This window comes from Cylas formicarius, unplaced genomic scaffold, assembly GCF_029955315.1.
Source record: "Cylas formicarius isolate icCylForm1 unplaced genomic scaffold, icCylForm1.1 PGA_scaffold_1__22_contigs__length_36826433, whole genome shotgun sequence".
In the NCBI taxonomy this organism is placed as follows: Eukaryota; Metazoa; Arthropoda; class Insecta; order Coleoptera; family Brentidae; genus Cylas; species Cylas formicarius.
The window spans coordinates 24,706,830-24,722,929 of record NW_026844264.1 but is presented as its reverse complement, the minus strand read 5'-3'; the positions used below and the strand labels follow the sequence as shown (position 1 = coordinate 24,722,929).

The window sequence follows — 16,100 nt, the reverse complement described above, 5'->3', positions numbered from 1 at the left end:
TGGCGTATTTTTGTGTTCGTTACGGAGTAACCCCTATTGTTCAAAAATAGTATAAGAAAATTATTCGATTTTTCTCGGAAATTATATGGAAACTCGCTAGCAAATTTCCAGAAAAAATATGCTATGAAATAACCTGGTACGATCGATTTATGCGTAAAAAAGTAAGCCAAGTCACTAAAGTTAGAAATTGTCCTAAAGATACCCCACAGACGACAGTGAACTTATTTTATTTATTAATTATTTTGTTTTTCAATTTTATTCATTTATACTTGGAAGTAGGAATGGATGTGGTCTGTTATTCGATTATTTGTCTGAGCTAGCATTTTCAAGATTTGAGTAATTTATAAATAATTTATAATAAAAAAAGGCGCTTTGTGTAATATCATTTCAAATCGTGAAAAAGTGGACGTTGACTATTTATCAATATAATGAAACGCCTTTTATTTACTTACGTTAGAGGCAGATTTTAAATAGTTTATTAATTAAAAACCGTCATATAAAAAAAGCTTCCATTTGCTAAAATTTTAAAAGGAGTTTCTAGTCCCTATTTTAAAATACGATGGATCGGATGGTCAAGTGACACGTGGCACGTCACCCAGAATCAATTTCTTTTGCAATAATGTACCCAAAAATTAATAGTAGTAGAAACAGTATTCAATACGTTAATAAACTTGTTTATTAAACACTTGTCCGCTAGTGTCAAAACAAACTCATGACTAAAGTATAGTTTATTAGTTTAAACGAACAAACCTAATCAGCGATTTTTTAAACGACGGCTGTAGTAAGAGTTAAATGATAACATTGACTTTTAAATCCTTCATCTTGCTTTCCTGACCAAACTGTTGTGGTGTGGAATTTGAAAAAACGGCTTCTAGTTCGTTCGTTTGATGATGTTCTCCAATGGTTTTCACAAAGATGTGCACGATATCTAGGATATTACGAAATGAAAAATGACAAATTTGTTAATGAGAGTGAGAAATATAAAATGATTTTCAACTATCGACGCGCTAAATTCGCTGCAAATTAAAATTCAAAATGGTTAGTGAATGTGTTTAATATATTTGAATTCAGAATCGAAAGATCTGTGCAGAGAAATAAAACTATACAGAAGTTATCCATTTGACGTCGTATCTTTGACATTTGACAGGTGCGTTCTGATTCGGTTTGCCATTCAAAAGCTGCATAGAAAACATCTGTTAAAATTTGAAAATTGCAAACAGGAAAACTTCAATTTCAAGCTGGCCACTTAAAATGATCTACTCTGTCCAGGCAAATTATAAATTTACGAAACGTCATTCAAAATAATAATAAAATATTAAGAAAAAACGCAAAAAGTATCGAATAAAACTGAAATTGAGTTCTTCGCGTTTTTAGGAATTTAGACCTCTCTAGAAAAAAGGGTCGAAACTTGATCTGAAGAAGTCGTAACGTCTCACCTCGTCGCGAAGGTGTCGAAACGACGACAGTATCGACGAATGGAAGTCGTTCCACCGCAACGAGTACTGCTGCTCGGGGGAGGTATCGCCCCCCATTGGGCAAAGTGAAGGGGAAATCTCTACGCCAATGGTTATGCCGTGTGGTCACGATCCGCCGGATTGACTGTGGCGACTACCGGGCTGCTTAATTCGCCCGTCGATCATTTAAGCAACACGCGCTTTCTTGCTTAGTCATGGGTGGTGTGGCTTCTTTCTTCCGATTTGCTTCTTGCTTGAGGTCGAGTGTCGAACGATTCCGGTGACTCACGTGCGAATCTGAAACAAAAAACCCGTAATTAGATTTTTTTTACGAACACGATTTGATTAAGCCACCAAAAAAATATTTGTTTTCATTAGTCTCATAGGAAAAGGATTTCGCCACCCAATTCAATTACAACAAAATTCCGATAACGGTAAATGGCTCATCAACGTGTCATTTGGTTGGTCCACGAAAGCAAAAAATGTCACAAACAGTCACTCGTCGAGTCGAATAGTTTTACACAAGTTTGCCATCAAAATGTCTTGGGTTTCACCATTTTTATGACTCCTATCGGCCACCCGAAACTCGACAGGATTAACCGACTTTTTACAAAATTTCTGGATTCCTGCTGCGTCGGTTTTTGCTGAATCGAACTTGCTAACGTTTCGCCAATCATCCTGCTGGCTTCCTCAGAGCTTGACTGAAACTGTCTCGTACTTTACTCTGTACCTGCTTATATATTGTTTGAGGGGGACGGAGTTAAATAAACACCGTCTCGGATGACTGATTCCCATATTGGTGACTGGTTTAATTCCTGAGTCGCGGATAAGATTGCTAGGTTGTGTATAGATTTCTATAGACTCTCGGATTTTTCGTTGGTAGAAGAATTGATTACATGCAGGAATTTCAGTTTTATAGAATAAAATTTTATGACCGGTTTCGTGATTGTGTTCGGCAACTACTGATGAGTTTATTTGTCTTTAGTTTATATGTTTTTATGTCCGGTCTCTCCAATGTATTCTTTGCCGCATATGCATGGAATTTTGTCTTTGATGGATCGAAGATGTTGAAAGATTTTTGGACAAGTGGTGAATCTGGTTTTGAAGCTATATTTCATTATAAGTTTTGATATGTGTAGGGATGTTCCGATACCATTAAAATATCGATACTTACTTATTTCGATAGCAATCAAATCTTTTTTCGATACTACTCAAATAAATACTCCTAAAGTATCGATACTTACTCATATCAATACTTTTAGAACTTTATTATTTTTTTATTTATTTTAGAGAAACTAACAATGAACGTTGAAGGACAATGATTAAAACAAAATTAAGAAGGAAAAGAAAACCTTTATTATAAACGTTTGCGTCACGTTAAGCACGTACTTTAAATAAAAATCTCTATGATAACATTGGAATAATAAGCCGATGATTACAATAAATAAAATTATTCGTAAGCAATCTCTTGCATGTTTGACAATTTATGTTATTTGACAATGAAAAAAAATGATGGGCGGGCGTCTTTTTCGCGTTTGTCGCGTTCGGTTTTTTTTTAATGGTGAGGCTGATTCGATTTGATACCAAGTACTTTTGTTTCGATACCGAGAAAGTATCGCAAGATTGATTCGATGCTACAAATACTTGGTATCGAATCAAAAGTATCGAGTACCTACTCGTATTTACTAGTATCGGAATATCCCTAGATATGTGGTCAGTGATGTTTTGAATGTAAGGAAGGATCACAGTGGCGAGTGTAGGATTGCTTTCGGCTTCGTTGCTTTTGGACATAATACCAGCACCATTGGTTGTCCAATTCCCTAGCAAAATATCTAGCTTCCTTATTAAAAGCCTTTCTCGGGAAAACTGATAGATAGCGACGCAGGAGCAATCCAGAAGTTTTTTAAAAAGTATTAGGGTAGCCAGTGGAAGGTTCTTGCTTGCTGAGCAAAAGCTTCCTAATTCCGATTGGAGAATCTACGAAAATGTATCGGAAATGTAGACAAATATTAAAAAACTCTAATGTGAAACTGATTTTCGAATGACAACATAAAATCTGAACGTGACAAACCTTGAAAACCATAAAGCAAATTGTAGGACTGATTAATAATATACTTTTACTTTAAAAAACATAATTGATGAAATTATAATTTTGATACTTCGCTTATCCAATACGTTTTCACCTTCCAACACTTTTTAAAACTCTTATTAGTCAATGAGTTATTTTTCTGACATCCAGAATCTGTCAACAGGGTAAAAATAAAGATACCTGGCAGTGTGCGCTAAGATATTTTGCATCTACACCAAAAACCTTCAATTTAGACTGAGGGTTCAACTGACATTATTATTGAAAATAGTCTTGCTTAACTCTTAACAGCGAAAAAATGAGTAAGGTGTTAGAAGTAAGAGTTAGTGTGTCAAACTTAGATATATGCGCAGAACCTAATTCCCACAAGCACGAAAATGTTTCCGTATGTATGGCCTCTATACCTCTACTTAGTTATTATACCTTTAGAACCTTTTGTTCTAATAAGTCAAATTATAATGTTTTGCCCAAATTGAATCTGGGTCCAACAGCATAACAAAATGGACTGCAGAATTTTCTATCGAAATTTCCTATATATAGCGTCAAATTGTTAAAAAAAGGAATACATTTTTTGTGCTTCAAGGTCAGACGCAAGCAATTCCGTCGAGACAAAACTGGGGCTCAAATTAACCAAACAGCAGTTTTGATATGAACATAATGAGAAACTGATGCAAGGATTATTTTTAAAATAAAATTTTGTTCTAAGCTTGGCTTGTAATCTGTGATGGACCTTGATACCTTTGAGAAAAATTACTGTGCCGATGATAACGAGTTCACAAATGGGAGATAATGGTCTGTCATATGTGCAAGGCTTCATCACTGTTAATCTGACCTACTCACGGGTAAACTGGTGATAGAGAACATTATTGTACCTTAACAAACAGGGTAGAAATTTACAGTTTTCATCTATGGTATAGGTTTGCACATTTTAGGTTCATAAGAAAAATATTGGATAAGTATTCGAAATCGGACATTTTCAAACAAATTTAACCCACATTTTTGATCGCTAATGGTATTTATCAAATACTGGGCAAAATCTAGCTTACACTGTATATGATCGTCATAAAAGTTGCTTGTCAGGTTTCCGAATTCGTATTTCAACCTTCGGATTGATATAACAAAAATTAATGAGAATCAATCCGGCTAAAACGCAAAACTCATTACTTGGAGCGTAAGTGTATTCGAACCCAAGCCGAGTTAATTGCCGAATACAACTGGCTAATTATAACTTTTTCGAGTAATAAAACTAGTTTCCCATTTTTGTAACGCGCACCCAAATTATTTTTAAGAGTCCACTTTAGGTGGCCGAGTAAAGAGAGAGAGAAAGAGAGAACCCACCTAAAAATTTTATTACCCGGAAATTTCGAAATTTATTAATATATTCGAATATTTAACGATGAGAAGATTCACATGGTGAGCGTTAAAAAAGGCAAGAATTATAATCTTAATGCGGCGATAAATAACTGAGCCGAAATGAGACTTTACATGCAAACGAAATAAATTGTTTGATTATAGTTGGTTTAGAAGTGAAAGGGGGACCAAACATTTTAAATTACTGAACTTAAACTTATTGGTTCTTCAGAATCCAATGTTTGGGTATATAGGAAAGCCTTCCTTTAAACTAAACTTGTTGACAACTTTATTATGCAGTTTGCCTCTTGTCTGCTAAGACAATGCTAGCCTAAATTTTTACCTCACTCCAAAAGTAGTGGAAAGTTAAAAACTATAATTTATAACGATATAACGTATATGGGAAAGAGTTTTAGATAAATATTTTTATTCCCCAAAGCCAGTGCTCTAAAAAGGAATACTGCAGGCTGCACAGAGTGTTTAAAATTTTAACTGAACCTTTTTGATTTACTACGTATATTTAACCTTTCTTGAAATTTTCACACATGAGTGAAATTGTCGTTAAATTGACCCATAGTATAAAACAACAAACACTCAAATTCGTTTCAAAATAAAAGGGTCGAATTGTGGTCAAAATTTATGAAAATATGGAGTGGTGAGTGTATTAAAATTAATTAAGTTAATATTTTTTTATTAATGTTGACATTCCTTATCTTTCTGGATCGAAATTTTTAAGACAAGTGAATTTTTTGGAACTGTCGCAAAGTATTTATTTATTGCGAGCGAAAGAGAATACTTACCTAAGATTCCAATAATCACGATGGGTCAACTTTCAGTTCTAGATAATAGTTCAAGTCCAATTTGTGTGGGATTTCGCTTTCTGATTTGAACGCGATCGAGGTCGACTTGACGACACGTTTCAAATTTTTACCACTCTTAAGATGACAACCATGTTGGAATACAATATGATGGTCGAGTATAAGTATATACCAAATATACAACATCAAAAACATAAATTACATTTATTTTAAGATTTACTCCGCTCTAATAAAAATATATAGTTGCTGAAAATATCTTCGATGTCGACGTTCTGGTTGATATTTCAATGTGTTAGCCTTAAAGCCGCAAGGTTAAGTTAATTGAAATATTTCTTTTCTTTCAATTTAAAAAATGCTTATGTCGGTAGTTGCAGTGACTAAACTGACGACAATCGTATGATGAAAAAATTTGAATCACAACCAAAAGCAAAACTTAGTCAAAAGGGAGATTAAACTTGATTAATCAACTTGTGTTTGCAATAATTTGTTTTATAATCATTCGTTTTTTCTTAATAGGCTTGCGGTCGAATTCCATTATCTGTAAATTTGTTTTCAAATAAAGTCAAAGTAAACAAAACATATTTCTGTTTTTTACATATAAATTTCATTTTAAATTTTAAAGTAGTAAAAAATAACATTTAAAGACAAAAAGCTTGCGAAGTTCATTCTCACCACAAGCTACATGAATCGACGAGTACCTACATTGCGTAAAAATCATGAAAAATATCTTTTTTTCTGCATTTGATATCAAAATTATTTAAAACTCAATTGAAAATAGTAATCAAAGTGGTTTGTTAAATCACAGAAAAAGTGAACCATTCCTTCACAAGTGAGAAAAATTACGCAAGCATATTATAATTGGTTGCATACTGTGAGTTTCATTTTGGTGTAGAATCTAAAACGAAATTTAACGAAATGTTGCCAAGTGTATGTAGAAGTGGCAACCAGGCATAGTTTCCAATAATTTAGAGCGATGGAGCAAATCGGCTGACGTCAGAGTGTATAATTGATTCAAATAAATCCGTTAGAAAATAGTCACTAACAAAGCTTTGTTGTAGTTTTTTAGGCACTTTCTGTAGGCATTTTACAAAAGTTTGCAGTAACAGTGAACCGAATTTTTCTAAGCAATTATGGCCAATAATAACGATAATAATAATAATAACAATTTATTGCAGCACGTTCTGGTACTGGGAAACTAAAGCGATATCGCAATGAAGGTGCATCTGCGGGTCGGAATTTCAATAAACAAATCCGAGACATTCAGACGGTTGTTATTAAATATTCAATTGCCTCGGCGGTTACGCTGGAACGCATTTGAATTACAAGCGGGTTTTCAAAGTAGGTACATACACCGAGAGTAATAATGTAAGACTTAAAAATAGCCGAATTAGTAAGTCCCACTTCGGCTCCAGTAAAAATATATTAATTTTTGCTGCGATCGTGCCGTTGCTTGAATATGCGGATTAAGCATTCACGGAAGACTTACACAGGTTGTACTAAACCTTTTTTGAAGCACATATTTTTAACGAAAAAATTATATTAACAAATGCATTGTGAAATGACATTGCTACACTCGTATTGTGCAAAAAATGCTTGACATTTCAATGGTTATACAGGTTGATCTGACCAGGTGAGAAGTGCAAAATAAAATTTGACGTTTTTTGTTTAATCAGTTCGAGTTGCCAGTTTACAATTTGATTATTTTGTGCACTATTGACACAAATATACTTTTTCCACCAACGCTCAAATAATTATTTTTGCTTATAGGCATCGAGCTTCGTTTATTCAAACAAATGTTCGGCATTTCCACAATAGTTGACAGCAATTTATTATAATGTTTCATATATAATTTTTATTGCTAACCGGCGATTTATAGTACCTACGCGTTTCGCCGTCTGTTTTTACAATAATGTCCGAAAGTTGATCTCTACTTCTTCGGAGGAGGATCAAAGATTCGTGGTAAAAAAATGTGATCGCTTAAATCGTATTGGCATTTCTTAAGACGTGTTTTCTCGAAACAGTAAAATTTTCAAGACAATCAATACGTTCAGAATTTTGTTTTTTTTTAACTACTGGAAACATCACGTTCTGAAAAGTAAATAATAATAATAAAAATTGCCGAATCTTCAAAAAATAACTTCAAATTTATATACGTTGTATTCAATGATTTACAGGCAGAGCCGTTTGGTTATCTTTAAACCGACTAGGATTAAAATGCTACGCCTCATTTAACATATTTTATTAAGTTAATGATAAATATTATTACTTCTAAGTATTATGTAAAAAAGAGGTCGAATCAATAACTAAGGTAATGAACCGCTTCTGTCGGTAGATAGCATTGATATTTAGACGTCAACTAGTTGTTGTTCAAGCAAAATTGTCAAAATTTTGACCAATGACATTGTCAACATGACTGGATTGGAGTCTGTGACACCCCTTAACCAAAAAAACCACTGCAAATTTTCAGTTTTCCTATGTTAACAAAAATCGGTTTTAAATCCATCATGATCGCAATGACCCTGGAATTAAACTCCCAATGAAAGCAAAAAAACTCTGCCACTTACCTTTAAATTGGCAACAACTTAGGTTTTTTCAAAGGGGCGCTTGAAGAAATGTGCAAACGTTTTTTATCTTCTAATATTTATGTAAGTAATGGTACTCTGTGCCATAGAAATATGTGTAGTGTAGTAAACAATAAAATTTTAATCCTAGTCTGTTTAAAGATAACCAAACGATTTTGCCTCTAAAGTATTGAAAACAACTTTAAGTGGAGTTAAGTATGCAAGAGGCTGGCATATCATATCGGGAAATTGGTAACAGGATTGACCAACAGTGATGGTGAAGTGGTCTGTGCATTGTCATCGCTATACACTCAGTATGAGCACTGGAGACTTCGTGTCCTGAGGGACCGATTCAGCACAACGAGCGCAATCGCACATGAAGGGACGGTTATATACGGGTCGACAAATACCAATCAATCGATTTATCGAAGAATTAGAGCTTATGGGCTACAGTTATAAGGTCATTATCCAATAGAGATAGATGGTGGCATGGTGCCAAGAACCAACTCACTGGAATCGGGAGTAGCATTGAGTCGTTTAAACATCAATTTTGTATATTAGATCCATTATGATATGAGGTGCGATTAGAGTTGGAAGCAGATCACCTCTAGTTTTTTTAGATAGAAACATGAACTCTCAATCCGTGTAAGGGTTGCAACCTGTCGCGCTGTGTTTCCTTCAGCAACTGGAAGATCTAATGCGACAATGCGAAAGCGCATACTGCTGCATTTAGTAAACACTTCTTCGACAGGCTGATGTAACTACTCTTTTGTGTAAGTATGGGATCTGTATGTATCAGATATATACGCAGAAGGCTGAATCGGTTACTACATTTTTCACTGGAAGTAAAGCTTCTATACCATAAGGTAAGGTTATATTGTTCTCTAAACGGAGGATGCTTGGATTTTGTGATGATCTTGTGGCATTCGTAAAGTCAAATCTGTAGAGAAAATACAGTATGTGGAGCTCCGCGATGACTCATCGCTTAGGTTCATGGCTAGTAGCGGCGTTTCCCAGGGTAGCAATTTAGCGCCAGTGATATTCTTGCTTTTCATCAATGACATAGTAGCAAACATAGTCAAGGTTTGCTCTTTGCTGATGATGTGATATTATTTAAAATAATTGATAGTGTGGTCGAATGTGTATCTCTGCAGAATGATTTGGAGGTAATTGGTTCTTGGTCTGATTCTATAATTAACATTAACATTAATTAACATCTGGATAATGAATTATTAAGAAAATGTGACAATTTCAAAGACCTGGGCGTAACGTTTGATACAAAACTCTCCTTCAGAAATCACGTCCATGAAGCCTGTAAAGGTGCACTCAAAATGCTGGGATTCATAGTGAGAAATTCTAGAGATTTTGAAAGGGAACATGGATTAAAACTATTATACTATAGGTATGTGCGGTCGAAGAGTACGATGCAACGGTGTGGCAAGTACATCACTCAAATTGAAAACGTACACTTCATGTAAATGGTTTCTACCCGGCTAGGGGACTGCCACAGAGTGATTTATTACTTATGTTTAAGGTTCCCTCACTGTTGAATCGTAGGAGGTACCTTTCATTTCAGTTTTTATATAAACTTTGCGATTAATAAGTGGATTGCACTGAGTTGCTGAGCCAGCTGAACTTTCATGTTCCTTCAAGGACAATATTTCATCTAGTAACTCCAAGAACCAATTGATCAAAGGTTCTCTCTATCAGTTGATGAAATTATTGACTTGTGGAGTTACATTGATGTTTTTTGTCATAGTCTCTTACAGTTTACCACATTTCACTATAACTATGCTGGAGTGAATACTTATTATAGTTATAGTTTATAATTCTTAAGATGAAATTGTCTTATAAATATCTGAACATAACTCAGAAGAAGTTACTATAATCACCATTCAAAAATGTTTATTTATGTTAGCTGCATGTTTAATGGACATTTTGTGAATGACTTTTCGTTTCTTCTTGTATGCAATTTTTAGCTACCCAATACCAATAAACAGAGAATTGTATTTCTAAACGTTTAAATATTAACATTTAAATACCGAAAAACAATGTGGGTGCCAATGTTATGATGTTATGATAGAATGATGGGTGACTTGAGAATTCATGGTGAAACATTTGTGTCCGTCAGACAATTACTTAGGCAGCTGTGAGAAAAGCGACAACATTGTCGTCGTCATGGGCGTGCACGGAATTGCTGCGTTTCTTTGGTCCACCAGATACCAAGCAATTATATTTACTTATTTTATAAAACGATTTGCTTTTATCGGCAACGAAGATGCGTAGGTAAATGTTAACGGTGCCGGACAAACACAACGTTCGTTTGTGAGAAAATCACACATTATCGCTTTAATAAAAATCTCGGCGTGGCCACTATAATTAAATCGGTAAAAAAAAGGTAATGTACGTACTCGTCATATCGAAGAACCTGCACTCATTAAACGGAAATTTTAATGATTCACCGTAGTAATTAAGCGGGTGTTTTTGGTAATAGATTACCTGCTGGCCGCATATTCGAGAACGTTCACAGTTTAACGCGTACTTATAAATTAATTAATTAATATTTGAGTCGTAGTACTAACAACAAAAATTGACAACAAAGAACTTTAAGTAGGTACTCACAATGTTTAGTAGAAATTACCATCCTAATGAACCTTTCAGGCAGTAGCTTAGAAACGGGGCGGGCTACCGAGTAGCCTCAAACATGTAAACGGAATACACGTACACCTTGTGCCAAATAAAACGATCTGTAAACCCAGAGGAGATACGAAAAATGGATTCGTACAAAAGTTTCTTGGACTCTCCTTAAGATTTAAAATATTATAATTTTGTTAACTCAATAGTGTCTCTTCCGACATCAAGTTTGTTATTTTAAATGGAACACCCTGTGTATATATCGACATTTTTGGAATCCTTGGTTAAAATAAAGGTAACTTTCTTAAGAAATTCCTATTCGAATTTTGCATATTTTAGGCAGAAATTGAGGTTATGTGTTTTTTTTTTCATTTTGATCGCCCCATATAAAATTGTGTTGTACACTACTGATGCAAGTATTGCAACGAAAATTTAACCATAGACTAAGGAAATGATGCACTGCTCAATCAGTTTGATAGATGGGCCTCAGCTAATACAGGGTGTCTCAAATATTTGGTGCCGTTCTGGCGAATTGTTAGCAGTAGGTTTTATTCGTATATCTGCAGAAGTAATATCGTGTCTTTGCTATTTAAAAAATATTGCCAACAAGTGACCTGATGAAGCTTTAAATTCAACAAGAGTTTATACGGGTGTTATCTTAAACCTCTAAATCTCAAAAAGTAGAAAAATTTAAATATAAGATAAATTACAAACTTACATTGTTTTTTGTCCTAGAATTGATATCTGAATAATAATATAGGGTGTTCAATTTGAAAATCTTGCCAAAACGGCACTACCTATATGGGATATCCTGTATACGCGGAGGCGCATCTGTCCAGCTGATTGAGTAGTGCATCGTCTCCATAGTTTGTGATTAAATTGTCGTTGAATTACCTGGATCAGTTGCGTCACAACACAATTTTATATGGGGCAATCAAAATATGAAAAAAAAAACACGACCTCAAAATTTTCTTAAGGAAGTGACCTTTATTTTAAGCAAGTATTCCTAAAATGTCGATATATACAGGGTGTTGCACTTAATATAACAAAGTTGATACCGGAGGGGACACCCTGCATCAACAAAATTATAATATTTTAAATCTTTAGGAGAGTCCAAGAAACTTTTGAATGAAACTTTTTTTCGCATCTCCTACGGGTTTCTAGATCATATAGTGGGTCGTTTTATGTGGCACACAGTGTACACCGCTGGACAAGATTGGCAAAAGGCAGATAATAAATCAAACAAATTCAAATAATGTTTTATCTACCATGGTTTGCATTAATTGGAGTATAAAATAATGAAAAATTCATGCAAGAAAGTTCGAAAAAGTTAGATACCTCTCCTAGTGTGTGCGAAAACAGTCCAGATGGATGACGTCATGAACTAGTAAATCAGTCTCTTTAATAACGTGTCCTCGGTGTTACTTGAGATTCTGTGATTCTAGAACTATCTATAGTTTATATTAAAAGAACCCTAACAGATAGAAAACTATAAGTAAAGAATAAAATTAACATCCAAATTCTATCCATTTGGCGTTTTATATTTGGTTGCTGTATTATGACGGCATTGTGTTTCTAATGGAATCCGTGAAAAGCTGATGTTCGACTTTCACGATGCAATTTATCGCGACTACAAAAGTAGCATGACCTTGAGTCGTTCTCACGACCAACTCTAATTCTAATTTCAGTCTAGAAGTTACTTGGTAGGTAATTTTCGTAGTTTTTTTTCCTGCTAACTGAAAACTTTAAATTCGGGTTACAAAAATTTCAGATATTAACCGAATTTTTGCCAGTTTGTTTAAACAGCAACACTTAAATTGAGATCTGTGCATATTTTGAGAAAATACTGTCGAACTGCCGACTGTGAGCTGCCATGTTTAAGGTCGCGATGTCTTATGCCCTTGCGTGCCCATACCCATGCCACATTTTTTGGTGTTAGTTTTAAAAGTGCCTACATTACATTACAGCCGAATATGAGTTGCCGCCTTCCGAGAGTAGTAGCAGATGAGTTCGCCTTAGTTAACATTTACCTTGGCAATCCCGTTTACTTCAATGTGTGAGACGTATTTTATCCTGAAGTCCCAATAACTACTAAACTCTCTCTTTTTTTGCACATACTGTTTTCTCACTCTGTAAATGTTTATTACTCATTGTTAAATACCAATTTTTTTGCTTAAATTAAAACCACATTGATGAAACTCACGTATATGCAGTGTTTCATTTGCGTTGGATTTCTTGACCAATTATTCTCGTTTTAGGATTGAAGTGTAATGGATAGGCATAGTCACGATAAAATAAACTTTTAATCATGACTGACGGAGATAGTCACGGAACTTATCATTTTCTGGTGATTTTCATTCCAATGCGGTTTGATGTATCAGGGCGGACTCAGGTGATACCAAAAGACCAAACTATTTGACATATCATTAGTGTGTGTTTTTTACTAATAACAAGTCAACAACAAATCTCTAAAAATTGAAAAAATATTTCAAGATCAACAAATATGCAAATTGTTCAAAAAAGAATCGGGGGATGTCAGAGGCAGGAATAGATATCGATAGGTTAGACAGAGAGGTAATTTTAATTCTGCTCGTAGTTAGGTGCAGTAATAATAATAATAAGTGTTTCTATTGAAAATTCGATAAATCCAACTAGATATTCTTAGGCTTGTAAGAATACCAATTTTTGATATAACTTTGAAATCTTATTGATACATTGGAAACACCGTGTCGAGGTAGCTCAAAGTATATTTAATTATTTTATATTTATTATTTACATTTTCAAAAATCTAAGAACAAACTTTAACAATCTGCTTATAAAGAAGGCCTTTCAAGCCCTTTACTTTACTGAGAAGGATATTCGTTAACACATGGCATTAAGCAAATAATAAAAATCATCTTTACCCCATAAGCAATAACTCAAAATTGATTAATTGTAGTTGGTTCTTGGTTTCGTTTATTCCTCTTAATTGGCTCTTGCTTTATGTACAATAATAGGGCTTGAGGGTCTAGCATCAACTTTAATTTTTTTGCACATAATCATTTAGATTTTAGATCTCGGATTATACGATACTAACAAGCCCACAACCAGTCACACAAATTTTGATTATTTTTTGAATGTAAAAATAAAATCGTTAATGAAAGGGTTCTGCACTTTTTCCCATGCCCCAAACGGCCGTTCATAGCAAGACTCTCGGTAGCACATCAAGAGCTGGGAAAAAGCGCTAGATTCGGTACGGTTCATATAAATTTCTGCAAAGAGCTTTCGTGTCTGAAAAAACTGAAAAAACAAGCGCGATCCACCAGCCTTATTCGGCAGGCAAACAATTATATTATGTTATAAAAATAAATTTGTTTAATTTATTTCACATTTATTTTTTACTATTTTACCTTTTGGATGTACGTGAACCTATTACTAATTTTTTTAATACAATTACGTATTTTTTCATAAACAGGATTAAAATGGTTCTTGACTGAATCAGATTTGTTATAAATAAATCCGTCATGGTGTCATATTTGAATGAATTTTATCTTAATTAACTTGATAATATTTAATAGGTATTTGAGTTAGACTAGGTTAGCGAAATTTGCAATAAAGTGTTAATAAACTCGCGGGCAAAATATTTTAATCGTAAATTATATTGTCCTCAAGTTTATTATAAATGAGATCTAAAATAAGGCACGATAGTAAAACTGACTTGTTATCGGATATATGCAATTATTAAAAAATCTTTAAGCACTTACGAATTTCAAACTAATCAACAATGTACCGATTGATACCCTAAGTTCGCTTCTAGTACCAATCAAAATCAATTCCGCTTGACCGGTTCTTAATAAAAGTCACACGTTTAAATGTAATAAGTAAACAAGGCAATTGTCGATTCATGGAACACATCACGATTATTAAAAGGGGGGGGGGCGGAAGATCAAGAAGAAAAAAATGAAAATCGGTATCGCCACTACTCCTACGAACCTGCAAAGCTCCAAAGAATAAGGAAACCCTCCCGATATTTATTTCCTTTCGCAGTCCGCCGTATAGCGGGCCTTAAAGTAAATAAAATCAATACAGCACTAAAAATTAGTAAGTGGACAATGGCGCGCAATGGCAAAAATTCGGGGTATGCGCAAAAATAGAGAGGCGAACACGTAAAAACGGCCCATTTAAAAACTACGCTCCTGCGGCGCAATAATCAAATCCCTTTGTGATTGGTTGCCGATAATTGCAAAATCAATAAATCCCCGATCCGCCGATGCATCTTAATTGACCCTCCTCGTTAATTTTTGCCACGGTCTAAAATAAGTAGAATCGCCATCTAATATTCTTACTAGATTTTTCGTTCAAAAAAAATAAAAACCTTCAAATTGCGGCGCGGAGCGACCAAATCGCGAAAAATTGGCAGTTCCGCGGCAAATAGTCAATTTCGTTTTGTTGATACGGCGGCGGAATGATCGAAGCGAGCGATGTAAATAATACTCACGTGCCAAAACATTATCACCTCGCGCGGATGCTCTTCCACACTTGTCACAACCGACGGCGATAATTATAATAAATAAATCCCCCGCACATGTAGGCACCACCGCGATCAACAATAATACACGAGAACGCACGGCAACCATCAACCAGCAACGCCGCGGCCGACAATACAGTGCAAGGGGCCGAAACGATTGCAATTGTTTGAAACAATCGCTACTACTCGCAGAGAGAGCAGCAGTCCTTAGCCCGCTTGATTCGTGCAGAACACTTGCGCGTTAACCTGCCCGTCTGCTCGCCGCCTGCCAAGATTTGAGCGTACTTGCTCTCCGTGCCACTTACTCTAACCTATAAACCGTCATGGCCGCCCCGGTTCGAAACCGGGTGGAGCGGAGGCGACGACGCCGCGGGTGCAGCGCGCTGCATTTTTTTGTTCGAGGGGGATGATGACGATGACGGCGAACATCGAAAATTTGCGTGTGGAGGTGTCAATTATCGCGCGTCGCTCTCGATGTTGCGAGGTGTTTAGATAAATGTCGCGAATAATTGCCTGTTGGGTAGTTTCAATTCGGTTCGTTTATTGTTCAAATGAATCGCGTTTTTATAACATTATTTTATTACTATTATTAATTAGTATGAAAAAAAAAAGTAACATCAATGTTCGCCATGACCAAACTCGTAAGCTTAAAGATAATGGTAGTAACATATTTAGTTAAAAGCGACCTCA

At 35.0% G+C, this 16,100-nt stretch overlaps 1 protein-coding gene across 4 annotated transcripts in view; it reads right to left on the bottom strand.

Moving 5' to 3' along the window:
• The window catches only part of LOC132697492 (protein abrupt), a 31,645-nt gene extending 15,977 nt beyond the window's left edge, over positions 1-15,668 (bottom strand). For all 4 annotated transcript variants that reach the window (XM_060663065.1, XM_060663067.1, XM_060663066.1 and 1 more), the window contains exons 1-2: positions 15,381-15,668; positions 1,437-1,751 (exon numbers count right to left, since the gene is read on the bottom strand). In XM_060663065.1, coding sequence (XP_060519048.1) covers positions 1,437-1,532 — 96 coding nt within the window. In that variant the 5' untranslated portion in view covers positions 1,533-1,751; positions 15,381-15,668. The remainder of the gene's footprint in view (positions 1-1,436; positions 1,752-15,380) is intronic.
• Positions 15,669-16,100: the final 432 nt, after the last annotated feature.